Source organism: Indicator indicator, chromosome 23, assembly GCF_027791375.1.
Source record: "Indicator indicator isolate 239-I01 chromosome 23, UM_Iind_1.1, whole genome shotgun sequence".
NCBI lineage: Eukaryota > Metazoa > Chordata > Aves > Piciformes > Indicatoridae > Indicator > Indicator indicator.
In genome coordinates, this window is record NC_072032.1 from 9,948,636 (window position 1) to 9,967,075 (window position 18,440).

At 40.8% G+C, this 18,440-nt stretch overlaps 1 protein-coding gene across 1 annotated transcript in view; it reads right to left on the reverse strand.

Annotated features, from left to right (window-relative positions):
* STK32B (serine/threonine kinase 32B) overlaps nt 1-16,203 on the reverse strand; it is a 120,137-nt gene extending 103,934 nt beyond the window's left edge. The window contains exon 1 of the mRNA XM_054391527.1: nt 16,128-16,203. Within this exon, the coding sequence (XP_054247502.1) occupies nt 16,128-16,203 (76 nt within the window). The remainder of the gene's footprint in view (nt 1-16,127) is intronic.
* Between the last annotated feature and the right edge of the window lie 2,237 nt (nt 16,204-18,440).

The following is an 18,440-nucleotide window of genomic DNA, read 5'->3' on the forward strand; positions in this document are numbered from 1 at the left end:
CCCAGCTCCACCTCGTGTCTGATCTTGAATATCTCCAGGGACAAATCAAAATGATTCTAAGAAGTATCATTTCATAGAAATGTAGTCTGGCTTTCAAAATCAATTTGAAAAGGTAAATTTGAATCCCACTCAAATTTCCAAACCAGCTTGCTTTTCTGTGCACAAGGCTTAATTTTTGTAAAGGAAAACAATGGTATTTTAATTTGAGAAAAGGTTTAATTATCCATGAAAGTCTTATTCAGGCAAAAAGTCTGTTCCAGGAAAAAAAAAAAAAAAAAAAAAAAAAAAAAAAGGATTGACAGAGTTCCTTGTTATATCCTAGACATGACCCGTTTCAAACATGACAAAGTGGAAGCAGCTTCTTCCCTCAGATTGCCAGAAATGAGGAGAACACCTCAGACCTATGCTGCTGGAAAAGTATCATTTTATACCTCTCTTATTTCTACATCCTGTCAGTGTGTAAGAGAGTGGGCTAAATAACATCTGCTGTGATGCACTACAGGAATTCTTATATCCTTATGTTAATCCTCCTACAAGGTAGTACTTCACCTACAACTGAGCTACACAACAAATTCACAGAATATTTAGTTCACACATGGTTTGCTCATCAAAAGCAGTGTCAACACCATGGAGTCCTCAACTGTACTCAGTGAAATTCACCTCACATTGTATTGTTAAAAGGGTGATTTTTTTTTTTTTAATTTTTTTTTTCCTAAGTAGCTGGGAAATGTTATGAATGCGTTAGTTAAAATGAATCCTGAAAAGAACTACAGCAGTCTACCATTTTCCAAAATCCTATAAAAACAGAGTAGAAGAGTTGGGTGAATCAGCTACTGACTTACAGTTAGAGAAACAGGCATGTGTTACCACAACCAGAAATAAACTCAAATCCCAAAGACAACTAATCTTTGAAAATGACCAAGCTGCTAACAAAACAAAATGATAGGATTGATTCTCAAAACATTGTTTCCCTGTCTGTATGTCTGTAAAAGGACATAATTCATTTTCTAATGCTATTCTGTAAAAGCTGAAACAAAATGAAGATGTGATTTTTGCATTCACAAGGAAACTGTGACACTCTGGTCCCTGTTTGAACCCAAGGAAAAGAAATGAAAATTCCTCTCCATTTGCACCTCTAATAAGGCAAAATAAAATCATGCTGCCATTAAATACATCTGAGCAAGCAGAAGCAGCTACAAATCCTTACAGCTCTTTCTCTAAGTTTAAACTGCTGAGCATTGTACAGTCTCAAGACCTCTTCTGAGAAATTTGAAATACCTCACTGAAGCAAAACTGAGAAGGTCCTGCCAACACTTTGAGGGATGTTGGGGTCATTTTCCATGAGCCAGTGTGTGGGATTTATAAGTAGCAGAGACTTGCCAACAAGCCATTCAAGTCAGCACAAAAAAAGTCCTATTTCTGTAAACTGCAGCAGGATTTTGGTCTAAGAACACTGTCATTTGTTTTTGCCAGTCTGCTGAAAGGTTGCCCTGTGGTAGACTTAGCAAGAAGATCCAGGGACTTCAAGGGTGGTTGTGGTCATTATCCTGGGGAAAAGCAAAAGTGGAAGGTGTGGGAATGTTTGTCTGTTGCTTTGCTCCTGAGAATTTTAACACTGATTGGATGATTTTAGCTATTCCTTTCTGAAGGATTGAGCACTATTAGTTATTTCCAACGTGACCTGGACAGGCTGGAGAGATGGGTGCAGGCAAACCTCCTGAAATCTAAGAAGGACAAGTGCAGGGCCCTACATCTGGGGAGGAATAACAGGCACCAGTAGAGGTTAGGGGCTGTTCCTGATGGAAAGCAGATCCACAGACCTGGTGGGCAGCAAGTTCTCCATGGAACAACAATGTGCCCTTGTGTCCCAGAGAGCCAATGATATCCTGGGATGTATCAAGAAAGGTGTCCAGCAGGTCGAGGGAAGTTCTTCTCCCTCTCTACTCTGTCCTGCTGAGACCACACCTGCAATACTGTGTCCAGTTTGGGGCTCCCCAGTTCAAGAGAGACAGAGACCTGCTGGAGAAAGTCCAAGGGAGAGCCATGAGGATGATTAGGGGACTTGAGCATCTCCCCTGTGAAGAGACACTGAGATCCCTGTGGCTCTTTAGTCTTGAGAAGAGAAGACAGAGAGGTTCTCATCCATGTGTATAAATATCTGAGGGGTGGGTGTCAAGTGAATGGGGCCAAACTCTTTTTGTTGTTTTGTACTCACAGTTGTAAGACAAGGAACAATGAGTTCAAACATGAGCATAGAAGATTGCACCTCAACATGAGGAGAAATTTCTTTACAGTGTGGGTGACAGAGCACTGGAACAGGCTGCCCAGGGAGATTGTGAAGTCTCTTCTCTGGAGACTTTCAAAACCCACCTGGATGCATTCCTGTGTGGACTACTCTGAGTGATGCTGCTCTGGCAGGGGGGTTGGACCTGATGATCTCTTGAGGTCCCTTCCAACCTCTGATATACTGTGAGACGGTTTACTGGTATAGGTTAACTGCACTGATCAGAAGAGCTCTTGTGACTGCATTTCTCTCCTGTAGCCCTTCTTGGCACCATTATATTAAAAAAATAAAGTCAGTTTTCCTAGCTCTATGCTTCTTTAAAACTAGCTCAAAATTTAACTATAAAAATGGATAATTGGAAAGTTGCATGTGCTGCCTCTGTGGTCTTGAGATAGGTTGCTCTGTTTCAGTGCATACACAAATATTCTGAGCTGGCTGGGGAAAAAAAAAAAAAAAAAAAGAGTACTTGAATAATGTGGTTTTACCTGCTGTGGTTTGCTTAAACAAATGTAGAAAGAGATGAGAGGGATGGTAAAGTATTCTTTTAAGTAAATAATGTCAATCTGAAGGATACAAAACAATAGAAAAGTTCTGATCTTTTGATTAAGATTTTGTTTTCAACTCAAATGAAAGCCGAGAAAATTATCCTGGTTTGGGGGCTTCCTCATCTTTTTGCTTTCCATTTCACCTCTTTTCCACTGGAGAAGGAAGTAAAAGAACTAAAAAAAAAAAAAAAAACAAACACAAAGGATCTTCACTGATTTCAGCTGAAATAAAAAATTTCCCACTATTGAATCATGACAATTTTTGCCTTGCTATTGCTGACTGTCTGTGCAGAGTGTGTGAGCATCTCTGATTGTTCTTTCCCTGGAAACAGAACATTTCAAGGAAAATTATTTTTCAATTTGCTTTTAGCTTTCACAGGGAAGATTTCTATTTTCATGCAGTTTTTCATACCAATGGAAAGCAATAGAAAATACTTTCATTTCCCAGCATGGGGAGCACAATTTACATGCTTTTGAGCTTCCACATACAGCAAACCTCTCTCTGAGACCACCTCACCAGCCCTGTGTTCTGGCCCTTGTTGATGATCCTGATGCAGCTGCCACATACATTGTCAGCACACAGGAAAGGTTTCTTTTGCATAGACTAAATTGTTGTAGGGAAAAGTAATTGGAACTTCTGATATCATCTTAATCACTCATCCATGTATCCTATTATAAAGCAGTAATTTATACAATTTTGCTATTAAAAACTCGCAAATCAGCATTTTTTTAAGATCAGTGAAAGCTTGATTCAAGCTCCCTCTTTGTTGTAAGGAAAAGAGTTTTGTTTTGCTACAGGACAGAGATTTGGTTCAGAAAAGATGTTAACTTGGTAGCAACACTGGAAACATCAGAAGCCACCAAAGAAGAGTTGAATCAATGTATTAAACCTTATCTCAGCCAATGAACAGCAGAGGAGACTGAGTCTTCATGTTGTTCATAGCTCTTTTGAAAGCTAGACTTGGCATTGAACCTGAGGAGAAACATTTCAGGACCTGCTCAAAGATCTGTAAGACCTCCTGTAAGTGCTAAAACATAGCTCCTTTTTGTTGAGAAAAGAGTTGCTGAATGACTGTGTTGCTTACTTATGAATGAGCTGACAAAAAGAGTCTCTGAAACCCATGGTGAGGAGAAACAGGTTGACAGGTATGTCCAGCAGAAAAGATATTCCTTGAGAAAATGAATTGCTAAAATACAGAAAGCCTGAATCCCTCTTTAACCATAATAGGCTCTCCTGTGGTATCAGGAAATACATAATAGCCTGTGAAGCATCTTTTCCAGCTACAAAGTGGGAATATTCACCTCCCTCAGAGTTACTCTGAGAATAGCCTCATTAATAACTGAACTAGAAGGCTCTCTAAGGGAAGTTGCTATGGGGATAAAATGTCAAATCTCAGTGGACCAGACTGTTTTCTCCTGTAATAGGATTTAGCAGTGTGATCCCCAGGTGAAGGAAAATTCTTTAAATGAAGTTACCAGTAACATCCTCAGTGAGGCATCAGTCAATCTGATCCACGTGGAGGCCTCGTTAATGTCAAATGTGCTAGGGGGAAGCTAAGAAATGGCTTTGCTCTAGGCTCCTTTGGGCAGTGGCTCCAAGAACACTCTTCTTGCAGAGAGGACTTCAGAAAACGAGCCTTGGTGCTCTAACAGGAGGTTAGGGAGCCACGTGAATAAGATTTGACCCAAACACTTAAACAAAATTAGCTGTTCTCTTCTTTTTATTCTAAGTTTAGATCCCAAAAGATGAAAAGTCTGTCTACAAAGCTCGAGCTGGAAGATTACTTCTATTTTTAGCCACATGTACAAGTGAAATATTAGGGGCAAATAAGGACACTAAAGGGTCAGAAAGATCCACATTTCAATTGGTATTGCCTCCCATTTAGTGTTTTTTAACCTATCCAATCCTGTGGGTTTCAAATGAATGATGCCAGCTCTAACTTGCAGCAGAACAGTGCCTCAAGTGCAGAGTTGTAGGCTTGTTTTTCATTTGTCATTGTAAGATTAAAGCTCATCAGATGTTCCCACAGGGAACATCTTTCCAAAGGAGTAAGCAAACCTGTGGGTTACAAATGTGGCTGTCCAGGTCTGATTTATCTTTTGGGATTTGAAAATAGTATTGAAACTGCAAGAATTTCAGAAACAAATTTGAGGATAATTTCTGAAGATGTCCAAGCACCTGTGTCTCATGGTACTTCCCCATCAAATAAGTGACAAATATCAACATGAAAACAACCTGCATCTCTCAGGGTTCTGAGAGGTGACTTTGCTGGCTGTGCCCCCTTCCTCACTACCATCACACTGCCCATGGGTTCAGGAGCCTCAGTGCAGCTCAAAGATGGCTCAAACCACTATGAAATGAAGAAGAGCCATGAAGTTCAGCTCAGCAAAGTCATGGTGAGTCCCCATAAGGTTCCTCATGGCTATTCTGAGCTGCAAGTTAGCTCAGTCCTTCACTTGAGCTACATTGCAGATATGTCTGTGCCTGTCCATAAACCACAACTACTTTGAACTCTTGGCTGAGTCCACATCCATCACTGACCTGCTCTGCTCCCCTGGCCTGGGGACAGAGCAGGTGCTCCCTGCCCACTCCTGTTGCACATGAGCATTTCCAGAGCTGGACTGTGGCTTTAGAGCAGTGAGACCAAACTGCAGGCAGTACGGTTGCACAGCAATAGCTGAGGGTGGGATGGGGACAGGAAAGCTCTGGAAAATCCTTCCAGTGATAAAGTAAAAATAGTGCCAGACTGAAAAAATCTCACAAGCAATTTCACCAAAGCTGATAGGACCATGCACTACTGAAAACAGTAAACATGAATAAGCAAATCAGGGTCTTTGTCTTATCTATCCACTGCTAAGATTAGGAGAAAAACATGAAAGCTTTAAAGCAAATCAGACATAGATACACTCATAAACCAAACCAATTCCACATCATCTCCATTTCCAGGCTTTCACCGCAGCTGGCACAGCGGCAGCTGAGGGAAGAAGGAGGAGGACTTCAGACCAGCCACAGTGCTGACTAGGGACTGACATTAGCAGCAGAAGGTCAGTAGACTAAGCCACAATTTAACTTATAAAGATTTGCTGTATCTCAGCACACAACAGGAGTAAATAAAAAGATTAATGTGCTGTAGAGAGTAGGGAACTGACAGATATTAATGGAAAGAACGTAGCTTCTAATTTTAACAACAGAAGTTATTAGCTTCAAAGCACAAACAAACAGTGAACTGCAGAGGATAAAACTGCTCAGTGTAGCAAGTTTATTAGTCTTAATGCCTAAAACATTGAGTGCTATGAAGTGTGCTTATACCAGTTCTATATAATTACAGAAACAGAACCTCAGATAAGTTTAATTATAGATGTTAGATGAAAATAAGGAACTCAATTCTAGAGCTGCCTACCACCTACATTGGATTTGTTTTGATGAGAGTAATGGGAAGGCAGGCAGGAAGGAAAGAATTCAGAAGGCAGGAAGGAGGGAGGGAAGGTCTTTAGAAGGAAGGAAGGAGGGACAGACTTCAGAAGAAGAAAGGAAGGAGGGATAGAAGGAAGGAATTATTCTCTAAAACTTAACTTAAATCAGTGGTTCAGAGCTTCCTCTGGCTATTTATGAAAAGAATACTAAACAGCTTTACTTTCTTCACTGTACAGAATGGAACACTTTCAAAACAGAGGAAAAAAACCAAATTATTTCCCATTTTTACCACCACCAGGTCAATCCTGTCTCTTTCTTTTTTCTTCTTCTTTTTTTTAATCCCTCCTGCCATTATCTTAATCAACAAATGCAGATGGAAAAACAACTGGGAACTCAGCTTCATACCACTGAATTCTAAGAAATACATTGCATCTGACAGTAGTCAGCAGTCTTTCCCAGCTGATCTGATGGGCTATATCTTTCTTTTCTAAATGGAAATGTAGCACTGTAGGAGGTCTTTACAATACCCAGGATACCCTGTCAGTTAAAACATCAGGATGTCATTGATCCATATACGTCTGTGGATCAAAAGATGTATACAATCTACCTAACCAGAGGAAGGTTAGGAAGCTGAGAGCCAAATCTGTAGTTACTTGTTAACATTTATATGCCCAGGGAAGCATAAAAAGTTCTCTGCACCTCACTGGAAACATGGAAAACTGAATGTCCCGAGCAGTATCTTCTCTCTGTAAGGGACAGCAGCTGCATTGGAAGGGTCACTTTCTAATTAATGCATTTGAAGTCCATGCCTGCAAGATAGGCTGATGGCTCCTAGCTTAAGAGAACCAGAGGTCTGAAGTCAGGACAGCACTCAGCAGAAGTGCTTGAAACTACAGAAAACACAGCATTTCTTCACTGCTGCAATTACTTAATCCTTTCTAAACAGCAGACATAACCTCTCTTCACTCTCAGAAAAGCCTTGTGAAAAGCCATTCAGAGACAAGATGCTATCCTAGCAACGGCAAGAATTTGCCTAGCCACCAGACAAGCTCCACTTGTACGTCCTGCCTCCTGCAGCCAACAACTGTCCCAGGCAGCTACTCTCTAGCTGCTCTCTTCTCTAGTTCATCAGTAGAGAGCTACCTAACTCCAAAAGAACAAGGATTGCCATGGGGAAAGTTTGGATCAACAGGAAAAGTTCTCTACTCTATGACTCTTCTCCAGCAAAATCTCACAGCACTTAGTTGTGATATTTTTGTTTAACAGAAGATTAATATATCATGCAAGGAAGTCTCCTAACACTGAGATTTTTTTGTGGAAGATTTCACACTAAAAATGCCTCTCTCTTTCTAGGGTGTTTTTGTACACCATTATAATTTGCACCATAAAGTAATCAAATCTAATAGTTTATTAAGCAAAACCCTTCAGAAATATGTTACTGGGCTGCAAAAGAGTTGGAAATAATGGCATAACTGGCATAGTGTGGCTGAAAAAAAAAAAATCAAATGTCAAAGCTGGGCAGAGAAGAATTTCATGAAGTTGAAAAAGACTTCTGGCTAGTCTGTTCCTCCCATTATATCCAAACCAATCTCAGTAAAGGCTAACTTTGTTTTATAGCAATTCCATATACATAAGATTGTGCAGCTGTCTCTGTAGTTTCCACATGCTAAAACAGTGAAGCTGGATGTAAAATAATGACTTTTTCCCCTACTTGTCAGAAAGGATCCTTTGATGAGCTTTTGTTCTTTGACTTTAGTCTCTGTGTAGCAGATCACAGTACCCAAGATGTCCTATTTCCCCAAAAGAGTTTGCAGGCTTTGCTGCTAGGACAAAGATCTAAACCTAACCCCAAAAGGCATAAACCCAATTGTCATTCATTCATTGTTTCTGTGAAAACAACTCAGGGAAAAGCAGAGGACAGTTTCAGAAAGGTGTGAAGGACACTCAGGAGGCTAATGGTGATTTTATGATTATATTGCGTCTCTAGTTTAAAAGGGTGGCTAAGAACAGTTTTCACATCTCAGCAAGGGATGCAAAATGATATCAAAATGAAAAAAAATAATTACTGGAAGGATTAACTCAGATTGTATTTTTAGGTCTTAAATAAGGAGCAGTAGGTGTTCCCTTATCACTGAAAAAGCAGGAGAAAGAAGGAAAAATATTTTTTTACCCATTGCAGCATATTGCAGACGTCTCTATTACGATATGATACTGTAAAGAAAAGATTTATAGGGATATAAAATTTGGGAAATAAATTTTAAATTCATCAACTATGCTTTAGTTATCATTAAAGCCTTAAAACCCTATGGAGTAGGCTGTCACCAACTCTAGTAATGCTTCCTAAGAAGAGTTCCTTCAGTTTAAAGGGAAAATGCTTTTGTCTTGGCTATGAATTAAAGTAACTATGTGTCTACATTACACTTAATGTCAAAACAATGCCAGAAAACTGGGTAAAACATTTCTAAGAATAAAAATATTACGGATTTTGGTACTCTTATGTCAAGACCTGTGACAGACATCATAGAAAAAGGGTGTAGGAAAAAAATATGATTGTAGGTAGAATCTTCCATTAGCTCAAGAGGAAACTAAACACATACAAAACTGGAAAAAAAAAGAACCCTGATGGACTGAACATGAGTGGAATAAATTGAAATCATAGAATCGTGTAGGTTGGAAAAGCCTTTTAAAATCATTGAGTCCAGCCATAAACCTAAAACTGCCAAGTCCACTACTAAACCATGACCCTGAGGGCCAGATCCTCAGTAAGCTTACCTTGGTTGCATATTGCTAGATTTCCTGACAGACAATGACAGATTGGAAAACATAGAAAGTTGACAACCCCTAGAACTGAGAAAGTGATTTAAGAAGAGACATCAGATTTTTATGAATTTTTTTTTTTTAGTTCAGATTTCCAGTGGTTAGAACTCAAGTTGTCCAACTGCCTCACAAAAACTAGCCTGTTGTTCAGACCATTTAATTTACTCATGAAAATGCACAGACTGATAAGAACAATGTGGAAAGTAAGGAAGCTAAAGAGAAGGTCAAACTGATCAGGTGAGAGATGATTACAGTGTAAAAAAGTCTTCTGGTTATTGAGGTGGAAAATAATCTATTTGGGAACAAAAGGAAGAAAATCATTGACTCTGATATAAAAGTACACCCTTACTCTTAAGAATCCCTTGTTGCAGGAAACATCAGGTGAATGCTGACTGCCAAAGGTAACAGGCCCCAATGACAGTAAGATTTTCCTGTGGACAATCTGAAAACAGTCACATGCATTATATTGGTCAGATCCTGGTAAGTGAGGAATCTAAAAGGGAAAACCTGGTAGTACTCACCAGTGAAGCAACAGATGCCTTCATTCTTTTCTCCAGAAATTTGTGTTTATAAATGTGCAGTACTACCACCTATCAAAAAAACCCCATCACGTAGAAGTACAATGAAAGTCCACCACACTTGGTGTGCAGTATATTGTTATACTCTATACACATGATGTATCATTTATACAGTGTGATGTTTATTTCTAAGAGTTTAAAATGAAGACAAAAGATTTTCCATGAAATAATATAATTAAAGGATCCATTCTTGGTCCTGATAAACATGCTAATACTCAGCCTTCTCTTGCACTGAGAAGATGTGCCCCATCTTTTGCCCCATCTGTGCCCATCTGCAAATAGTGTTTGATATGAAGAGGTGTTTCTATGAAGGAAGTAATTTCCTGGAATCAAATGCAGATAAATGAAAGCCAGTGTTATTCTTCAAAACGGCGTATTAGAGACTGAACCCAAGAGAGTAAATCAGCTTCATTCTTTAACTAAAGGAGTACAAAACCAAGACATCAGCCTGTTCTGCTCTTGCAAACACCCTCTATTTGTTATTCATACCAAATTGTGACTGAGTACAGGGAAACTCAGAATATGCTTTAGTTATGAAAACAATGTTTATTGCTGGTGCAAGTTTTTGATCTTTGCAGGATAATAATCTTTTACTCCTTGCAGCTGCAGAGAAGCTTACGTGTACACACATATCCAGTGTCCAGAACAGCAAATCAGCAACAGCTCAAGATAGGCTTGCATTAGGCAGTAAGTAATGTAGTTTAAGGTAATCAGTTTACCTTGTTCATGAAATTAAACAGAACTGTGCTCGAGAGAGATCAAGTCCCCTGATGTGCATACTGCTTACCTATGCTGCTCTTCACCCCACAGAAAGTCCTTGCCTCTCCAGTTAAGATCAGTGGAGGAGTCCCCTACTTTTTGTCCCTTCCTCTTACAGGAAGGTGAGGAGAAAGTTACAGGAGGTGAGGAGAAAGTTCTTCACAGAGAGAGTGGTTGGCCATTGGAATGGGCTGCCCAGGGAGGTGGTGGAGTCACCATCCCTGGAGGTGTTCAAGAGGGGATTGGACGTGGCACTTGGTGCCATGGTTTAGATAGTCATGAGGTTTAGGGTGACAGGTTGGACTCGATGATCTTTGAGGTCTCTTCCAGCCTTCTTGATTCTATGATTCTATGTTTTGCCATGACAGGGAATTGGAATATTCATCTTTTTGAGAAAAAAAGCTATATAACTTACCATTGAATATACATGAAAAAAAACCAAAATCCACCAGAAATGTTAATCCCATCCTGTATTTGTTACTTTCACTAACAAAAACTAGCTAAATAAAGGGTTTAGAATCTAAGTATTCTGTAGGGCTCTATTTTATGAAGCAATTAGTTTGACAAGAGGATGTTATTAGCCTCATGATTCAATCTCTTTGCAGTTGCTTCAGACATTATCCATTACAGCTTTGTGGTGGCAGGCTGGTGAGCACTATCATATCACTGACAATAACTGGACACTGCATACTCTCCTCTCAGGCTGACTCATTTTGACATTTAGCCATTGCTTTAAATTGGTTCCAAGTAAAACCCTCGGGTGTCGTTTTTCCCCGTGTCACTTATACAGTTCTTCAGCTTCCACTGTACTTTGCATAAACTCAGCCATTATGCTCTGAATTTAGCTACCTGAATCCATATTAATTATAGGCCTTTTTGTTAGGATCTGTATCTTTTTTTCCTTATGCTTTTAGTGCAAGGTGATCTTTTCAGCAGCTGGTCATTTAATAATATTTTCTACATCTCACCAACAACTTACAATCCTACGTGTAAGCTGAAGGCTTTTCTTAAGCAGAGAGGTAGAAATCAATTTTAAATTGCAACTTAGAATTTAAAATTTAACTCCAAAGGATGGATGCTATATTCTGTTTCCATTGAGCTCTGTAGTTATGAGGCTACAGAATAATGAAGCCAAGCCTGATGACTCACGGCTAAGCAGTGAGACTTCAGCACTTGCTTGAAGTTCAGTAGATCCACAAGCACTATGGTGAATCAAGGAGTAGCCAAGGCATGTTGCCATTATGCCTCATTTCCCTAGTGCAAGACTATGGTACTGAGGCACAGCATGTCACACTGACATTTGCAAAGTGGTGCAAGGCTCTTTGGAAATACATATTTTCTATAAACGTAAAATCACGTACTACAAAAATACAAACAAGCTCTTTGAAAGTTCAGTGCACTTGTTCTGACAAGTAAGTGTAGCAAAACTGACTTTTGAAGCCCCAAATAATCAAACACAATTGCCATGTCACTTCACAGGACCAGCTTCTAGCCTCTAGCACTTCTGTCTCTTACTCTTTCTTCTGTATTTTCCAACACACTATAGTTGTTACTATTTTGTAGTAGTAATATCTGTCCTGAACATGCTCTTTGCTAAATGACTCTTTTCTGCTATTTCACTTTCACCTGTTAAATGTCATGGAAGCTTCAACTGAGCAGAGTCAAACAAACCCAGCATGAAAAATACTCTTCACAATCACCAGGCTGTTGTTAATGCTTTTGTTACCTATGACGCTTACTGAGAATTTGCAAATAACATTTATCAGTGGTGAATAGCCCTCTTGCCTTTCTATTGCCATTCTTGTGAACTTATGGCTGTTTCTGAAGAGCTGAACATCAGAAGTGTACTCCTTTGTGTCTTGATGCTAGTACTGGATACACATATTCAGGAGCGGATAACTGTTATGAGAATATTCAAGGTAAAGGGTTCCTTATAATTTAGCAGGATTAACTCAAATGAAACTGTTTTCCTATTACCCATGTGCTGAAGTGACTACATAATTAGTGTAGTATTTAGCTTGAAACCTTTTCTAAATGTCTGGAAAAAACGTTACAGTTCCATGCCATTAAAATACCTAGCTTTTATTAGAAGTAGAAATGCTGCTGCACCAGACCTAGTTGTGTCTATCCAATATACATAGCAATGGAGAAAGGAAACACATAATTTCCATTGAGCTTCTTTAGCCAGAGTAGAAATTCTAGGCAAAAAAAGGACTCTTAATTCAATTTTTCTAGGTCTTGTTGTGCTTTAACCAAGGCTAAGAAGTAAAAAATGAGACAAATACAGCATGAGTTTACACAAGTTGGTTGCACAAGAGTAACTAGATACTTTTCCTTGGTAAGAAAACTATTTTATAGATGGTAGACTTAGCTTAGATTTCATTTTTCTCTATTTCAGTGAAGTGATGTATAAGAAAGAGTAAGCAAAGCTGGACAAGGTGAAGATTAACTGGCAAAATGCAAGGGGGGGTAGCAGAGAAAAGAACTGTTATTTTGAAATGGGATTTGTGAGGATGATGAGGGCTAGCAGCAAAGAAGATGAAGCCTGGAAACAACCCAGTTGAATACTGAGACAAAAATATTCAATGGACTTGATAACTGGCATGGAGTTGATGAGAATGGTAATAATACAATGCATTGGTAAAGTAATGAAGAATCAGAGCATCACAAGGAAGGGAGTGGGTGATCAGCTTTGAGAACATGAATGAGAGAAACAGACTGAAAATCAGCCATGCAAAATGCAAGATCACGCACACAGGAACACTAAAAATTTCTGCTTCAGATTGGAGCTCATCAGTGGAAATTACTGAACAGGGCACTGGTGTGCTAACACCACAGCATGACTGAACTATCCATATGAAACATCCATGAAAAGCACATTTGTAATCATAGGCTGTACCAGGAAACTTTCTTCCAATAGAGATCAGGAGGTAGTGTTTCCAGCATGAGGTCCTCTTGAAAACTCACCTGCAATTGTGTGTAATTTGGGTTATCTGTGTACAGCCAAGACAGATTCAATCATGTGCAGGTGAGGGGCACAAGAGATGGAAAACCAGTGGAAATAAGAGAAAACTAGAAGAGTTATTCTTACAAAAGAGGACGTTTGCTATCAATGCACTGAAGTAATCATGGAGGCTGAAGACCTGTTTAAGCTAACAAAAATATTAAATTAAATACAAATCTTATAAATAGATTAAAAATCATTTAAACAAGAAAACAGATGTTCCTAACTGTTAAAAGACAAGTTCTAGAAGATCCTTCTAACAAAAATAGAACATAGAGAACAGATATAGCTAGTTTAAAAATGGTCTGTATGGCCTTTAAAATCATCAGTGTACGATAATGATGCGTTATGCTGTCTGTGATACCTGGGGATTTATAGCATGCAGTCCATCCTGCTGGCTGGGTCATTTTTTATTACCCTCACCATGGTGTGGAGTCTATATACAGCCTATAGATTTCACATCTACTCAGTGGATCAACACTTGGTCTCATTAGACAGAAAACATGAGTGGCAGCTCTAGAATAGACACTGTAGGCTTGTTAGGCAGTACTTGGATGTTTTTCATGTCCTATTTCCACGTATTCCTCTGTTAAGTGCTACACTAAGTAACTTTTTCATGATTTACAACCTATTCTTCCAAAATTTGTGTTTTATTCTACATCCATCATTAACACATGCAAACATAAAATGACAATACTTTTTTCCTGCTCCTTTTGCTCGCAGTAAGAAGCAGTTGTGATGTGAAACAATACACCAAGTAGCTTCATGTCTACTATGCCTACATATTCATACACAACTCATTTATTCCACTTCTCTTTGAACTGAGTAAAATTGTATCATCTCAAGAAAGGAATCTACTTTCTCTTGCTGTACTTTGTCTTTTGCGTTTTTTATCTTTCTTTTTAGTTTCATATTGAGCCAAATATTGTGGAAAACAGTATCTCATAGCTACTAGGGGGAATAAGAAACACAGCTTGATCTTCGATTAAACCTGGTAAGGTACGTTTTCAAAGAGATATTTTCCTATTTTAGGTACCTGAGAACAAGCCATCCTGAATAATAATTTGTAAGCTGAGTAGGAAATAGGTTATTGTTTCAAAAGCAGTGAACTCTTCTGAACTAGATGGTTTTTCTAAGCATAATATAAGGAAAAAATAGAGATGCTGTTGGGAACATTCATAATGGTGGGGAAAAGCAAAGCAACTAAGAAAAGAATAAATAATGACCTAATAGAAATCCATAAATATTTAATGTGCTTTTTTAAAATTAGGTATTAATAATGTCTGCATTACAAAAATATTTTCCTAAGAGAAAAAGGACTAAGTGGCATGAATTCTTCCCAGCAATAATTTACTACTGAACTTAGTTCACTTTGTTCAAAACCTGACCATAGCCTCATCTCATTAAAAAAAAATAAATTCAGGGACACTGCTAACTCAAGAGACCCCAATCAGAAGTCATACAGAGGCAAAGGCATGGCTATTTTTTTTTTACCTGAGGCTGTCTAGACAGGATTAATGTCATGCTTTCCTTCTTGAGTATTTCTTGGTGTGTTATGTCAAGATTTAAAAGACTAATTGCACATGGTCAGGGTTCTGCCAGGAAGGGAAGTGTGTGGGGTTCTTTCTCTCTTGCTTGTTTACATAGCATGATCTATGTTAAATGATTGACATTTTCTAACAGTACAAGAAGATCATAGCTGTTGTACCACAATACACAAGTAGTAAATAACCTGTCCCATTCTCCACACAAACCATGGAGTCTTGTGAATCAAACCTCATTAAATATCTCTTTAAGCTTTGTTGAGGCAAATAAATGTGTATTCACCTTTTTAAGTACTTTACATACATCTAATTATTTCCTTATTATTAGCAAAACAATGCAAATATCTCCATGTGTCCTGAAAATATAGGGAAGAGCAAGTTTTTGATTTGTTATCATCCTCACAAAGCCAAAGCAATGTAATAGTCTGTTGAGACAGAATCACCTCCTAACAAAATAAACTGGGAACTTTTGGGGAAGGAGTATACTCAAGATTAAGCACCCATTGCCCAGATAGGCAACAACATCTATCCCATGGGTAGCATTAAAAATATTTCTAGTGATAATATGCACATAATTTCAGTTAAATATGGTCTACATATGAAAACGTACAAATAGTGAAGAAATACCATATTTTATGCAAACTTTTTGATTGCCTTCTGAAAACTTTACAAGACCCACTTCCTTACAACATATTATCCAGGCAGGGAGAAAAAATCTCAGAGCAATAGAACAAGCTTTAAAAAGTTTCAGAAAGTAGAGGTGATGGAAGAAGTACCAACAAAGAGAGTCATCACCATTCAAAAGGGGCAGGTGGGCAAAAAGTCAACAGTAAATGAAAACAAAAAAAGCGGTCATCCATCTCCAAATGCCTGTTGGCAAACGCCTGTGTGAAGTTACCTGCCATGTGTTAAGCCCCGAATGACACCGTGCTCGTCTGCGAGCAGATCTCCACTGAACGGGCTGAAGGGTGGAACAAAGCGGGACTCTCCCTGCTGCGGCCCCGGGCAGCAAAGCCCACAGCACCCAGCCCGTTGCGGGAGCGGCTCCAGACCTCTCCCAGCGGGGAGCGGAGAGGTCACCGGCACCTGCCCGGACGGACGGCGCTGCCCGCGGCCCCGAGGTGCCAGGGGCGTCGGCGGACGGGCGGGGCCCGCGGTACCGTGGACAGCTCCGCACTCACCGTCCTCGTTCTCGTCGAAGACCGGCGCCCTGTGGGAGTGGCCGCCCCCCATCTTAGTCCGCGGCCGGCTCCGCATCCCCCGCCGCCAGCATCCCGCGGGCCGCGCCGGCAGGCACCCCGGCTCCGGGGCAGCTGCCCGCCCGCCGCCGCCTCCCCGGTCCCGGGAGCGTCCGCAGGGCTAGTGGTCACCCCGCCACATGAAAGCCATCCGCCTGCCCCTGCAGAGACCGCTGCTGGCAGGCAAGCAGCGACTTGGTCTGTCTCTCATAGCAGAGGGGTAGGGGAGGGAGGGAGTTGGGGGAGGAGGGAGACATGGAGGGAGGGAGGGAGGAGGCGGAGGTCCTGATGCTGGTGGCTTTCGGTAAGCGGTAAAAGCTGGATCTACCTGGATCCTCGCGGATCCTCCCTCCGATTTTTCTCCTCCCAGACCTCCGCACAGGAGCGCGGAGCCCCTGCTCCTGCCCCGGGGCCGGCACCACGCCCGGCGCTGCTCTCCGCTGCGTGGTGGCGGTGGAGAGGACAGATCCGCTCCTGCCTCCCGGGAGAGGATGGGAGAGGGGTACGAGCTACCATAGGGTGAAGTGATTTGTCTTTGCTTCCCGTCTCGGGGTTCATCCCCTGCAGCGCGGAGGGACTGAACTTCGCCGAGTTTGCAGAAGGGAAAGACGAGGAGATAAATTCCGCCCCCCTCCGATCCCCCGCGTTTCTACCTCCCGCGTCCCGGGACGAGGCTAGGGGCTGCGAGGGTGCCACCTGCCAGCTGGGCTACCGCGGCCTTGGGGGGCTCCACTGGGGAGGGGGAGACGGGCCCGGCCGGCTACACAGCGCCACCTGCCGGCGGGATGTGGGTGTTCCCCGGGCAGCTTTGGGGCTGTGCTGGGTGTGCAGTGAACGCGCACATGTGCGTGTGTATTTTTATATAAATACAAATACATCCACGGCTGCAACTTGAAATAACTCCACTGTAAAAGCACAGCAAGGAAAACCACTATAACATAGAACTGTTTTGGTTGAAAAGACCAACCATCAACCTAGGACCACCGTGACCATCAAACCATGTCCCAGAGTGTCATGGACACATTTCTTGAACGCTTCCAGGGACGATGGCCCTACCACCTCCCTCAGCAGCCAGTTTCAGTGCCTGACCCCTTTTTCTATAAAGAAGTTTTTTCCTAATATCCAACCATAACCTTCTCTGGCACAATTTCAGAGCATTTCCTCTTGTTCTATCACTTGATACTAGGGAGAAGAGACCAGCCCCCACCTCATGACAACCTGCTTTCAGGTAGTTGAATGCAGTAAGGTCCCCCTCAGCTTTCTCTTCTCCAGACTGAACCATCCCAGTTCTTTCAGCCACTCCTCATAAGACTTGTTCTCTAGACCCTTCACCAGCTTTGTTGCCCTTAACATCAAGGTATACCAATCACCTGCTAAATACTAAGGTCTGTCTAGAGTCACTTGATCTTCAAACACCAAGAGTTGCCTCTCTCCCTTCCACAAAAAAAAAAAAAGGTACCATTAGAAACTTTTGATGTGAAGTAGCAAAAAATACTTGTGAAATTTCCTCCAAAGGGAAACAGGTTTTGAAAAAAAAAAAAAAAACACCCTACATTAATTATCTTTACTAAATAATCTGCATTTCTGTTGTGTCAAAGTCTGTGCTGCTCTATAGGGGAAACTCACAGATGACAAAAATCAAATGGAAGATGTGTTTTTGGCTTCTCTCCTGTTGCGTGGGAAGAAGAGGTAGAAGGGATAGGATTCTGAAGCAAGGGTTTGTGTGTTTTCATATATACAGGTAGAAAGATTTTAATGGGCAAGTAGGATGGAATCAAACTCTTCTTGATAGTGTCCAGTGACAGGACAAGTGGCAACACAAACTGGAACACAGGAAGCTCCACATAAATATAAGGAAAATTCTTCACTTTGAAGGTGACAGAGCACTGCAACAGGCTTCCCAGAGAGGCTGTGAAGTCTCCATGTCTGGAAGATGTGATCCTAAGTGATTTAATCTGTGTGACCCTGCTCTTGCAGGAGGAGTGGACTTCAGAAATCATTTCCAACCCCCACCTTTCCATGGTTCTATAATGTTCCTCTGTAATATCTACCACCCTTCTTTTAGTTTAGAAAAGTCTAAGAACAAATTCTACATGAAGCAAGAGAACTTTCATTCACTATTTGTGATTTTTACCTTACTTATATCACCTGTCTTTTAACCCAATATAATCCTTACAAGGAAAAGTTGATCAGGATTGAATGTTGTGGATAAGACTCTGTGCCATGTGTCTCAGAGCTTAGAGAGCTGATAAAGTC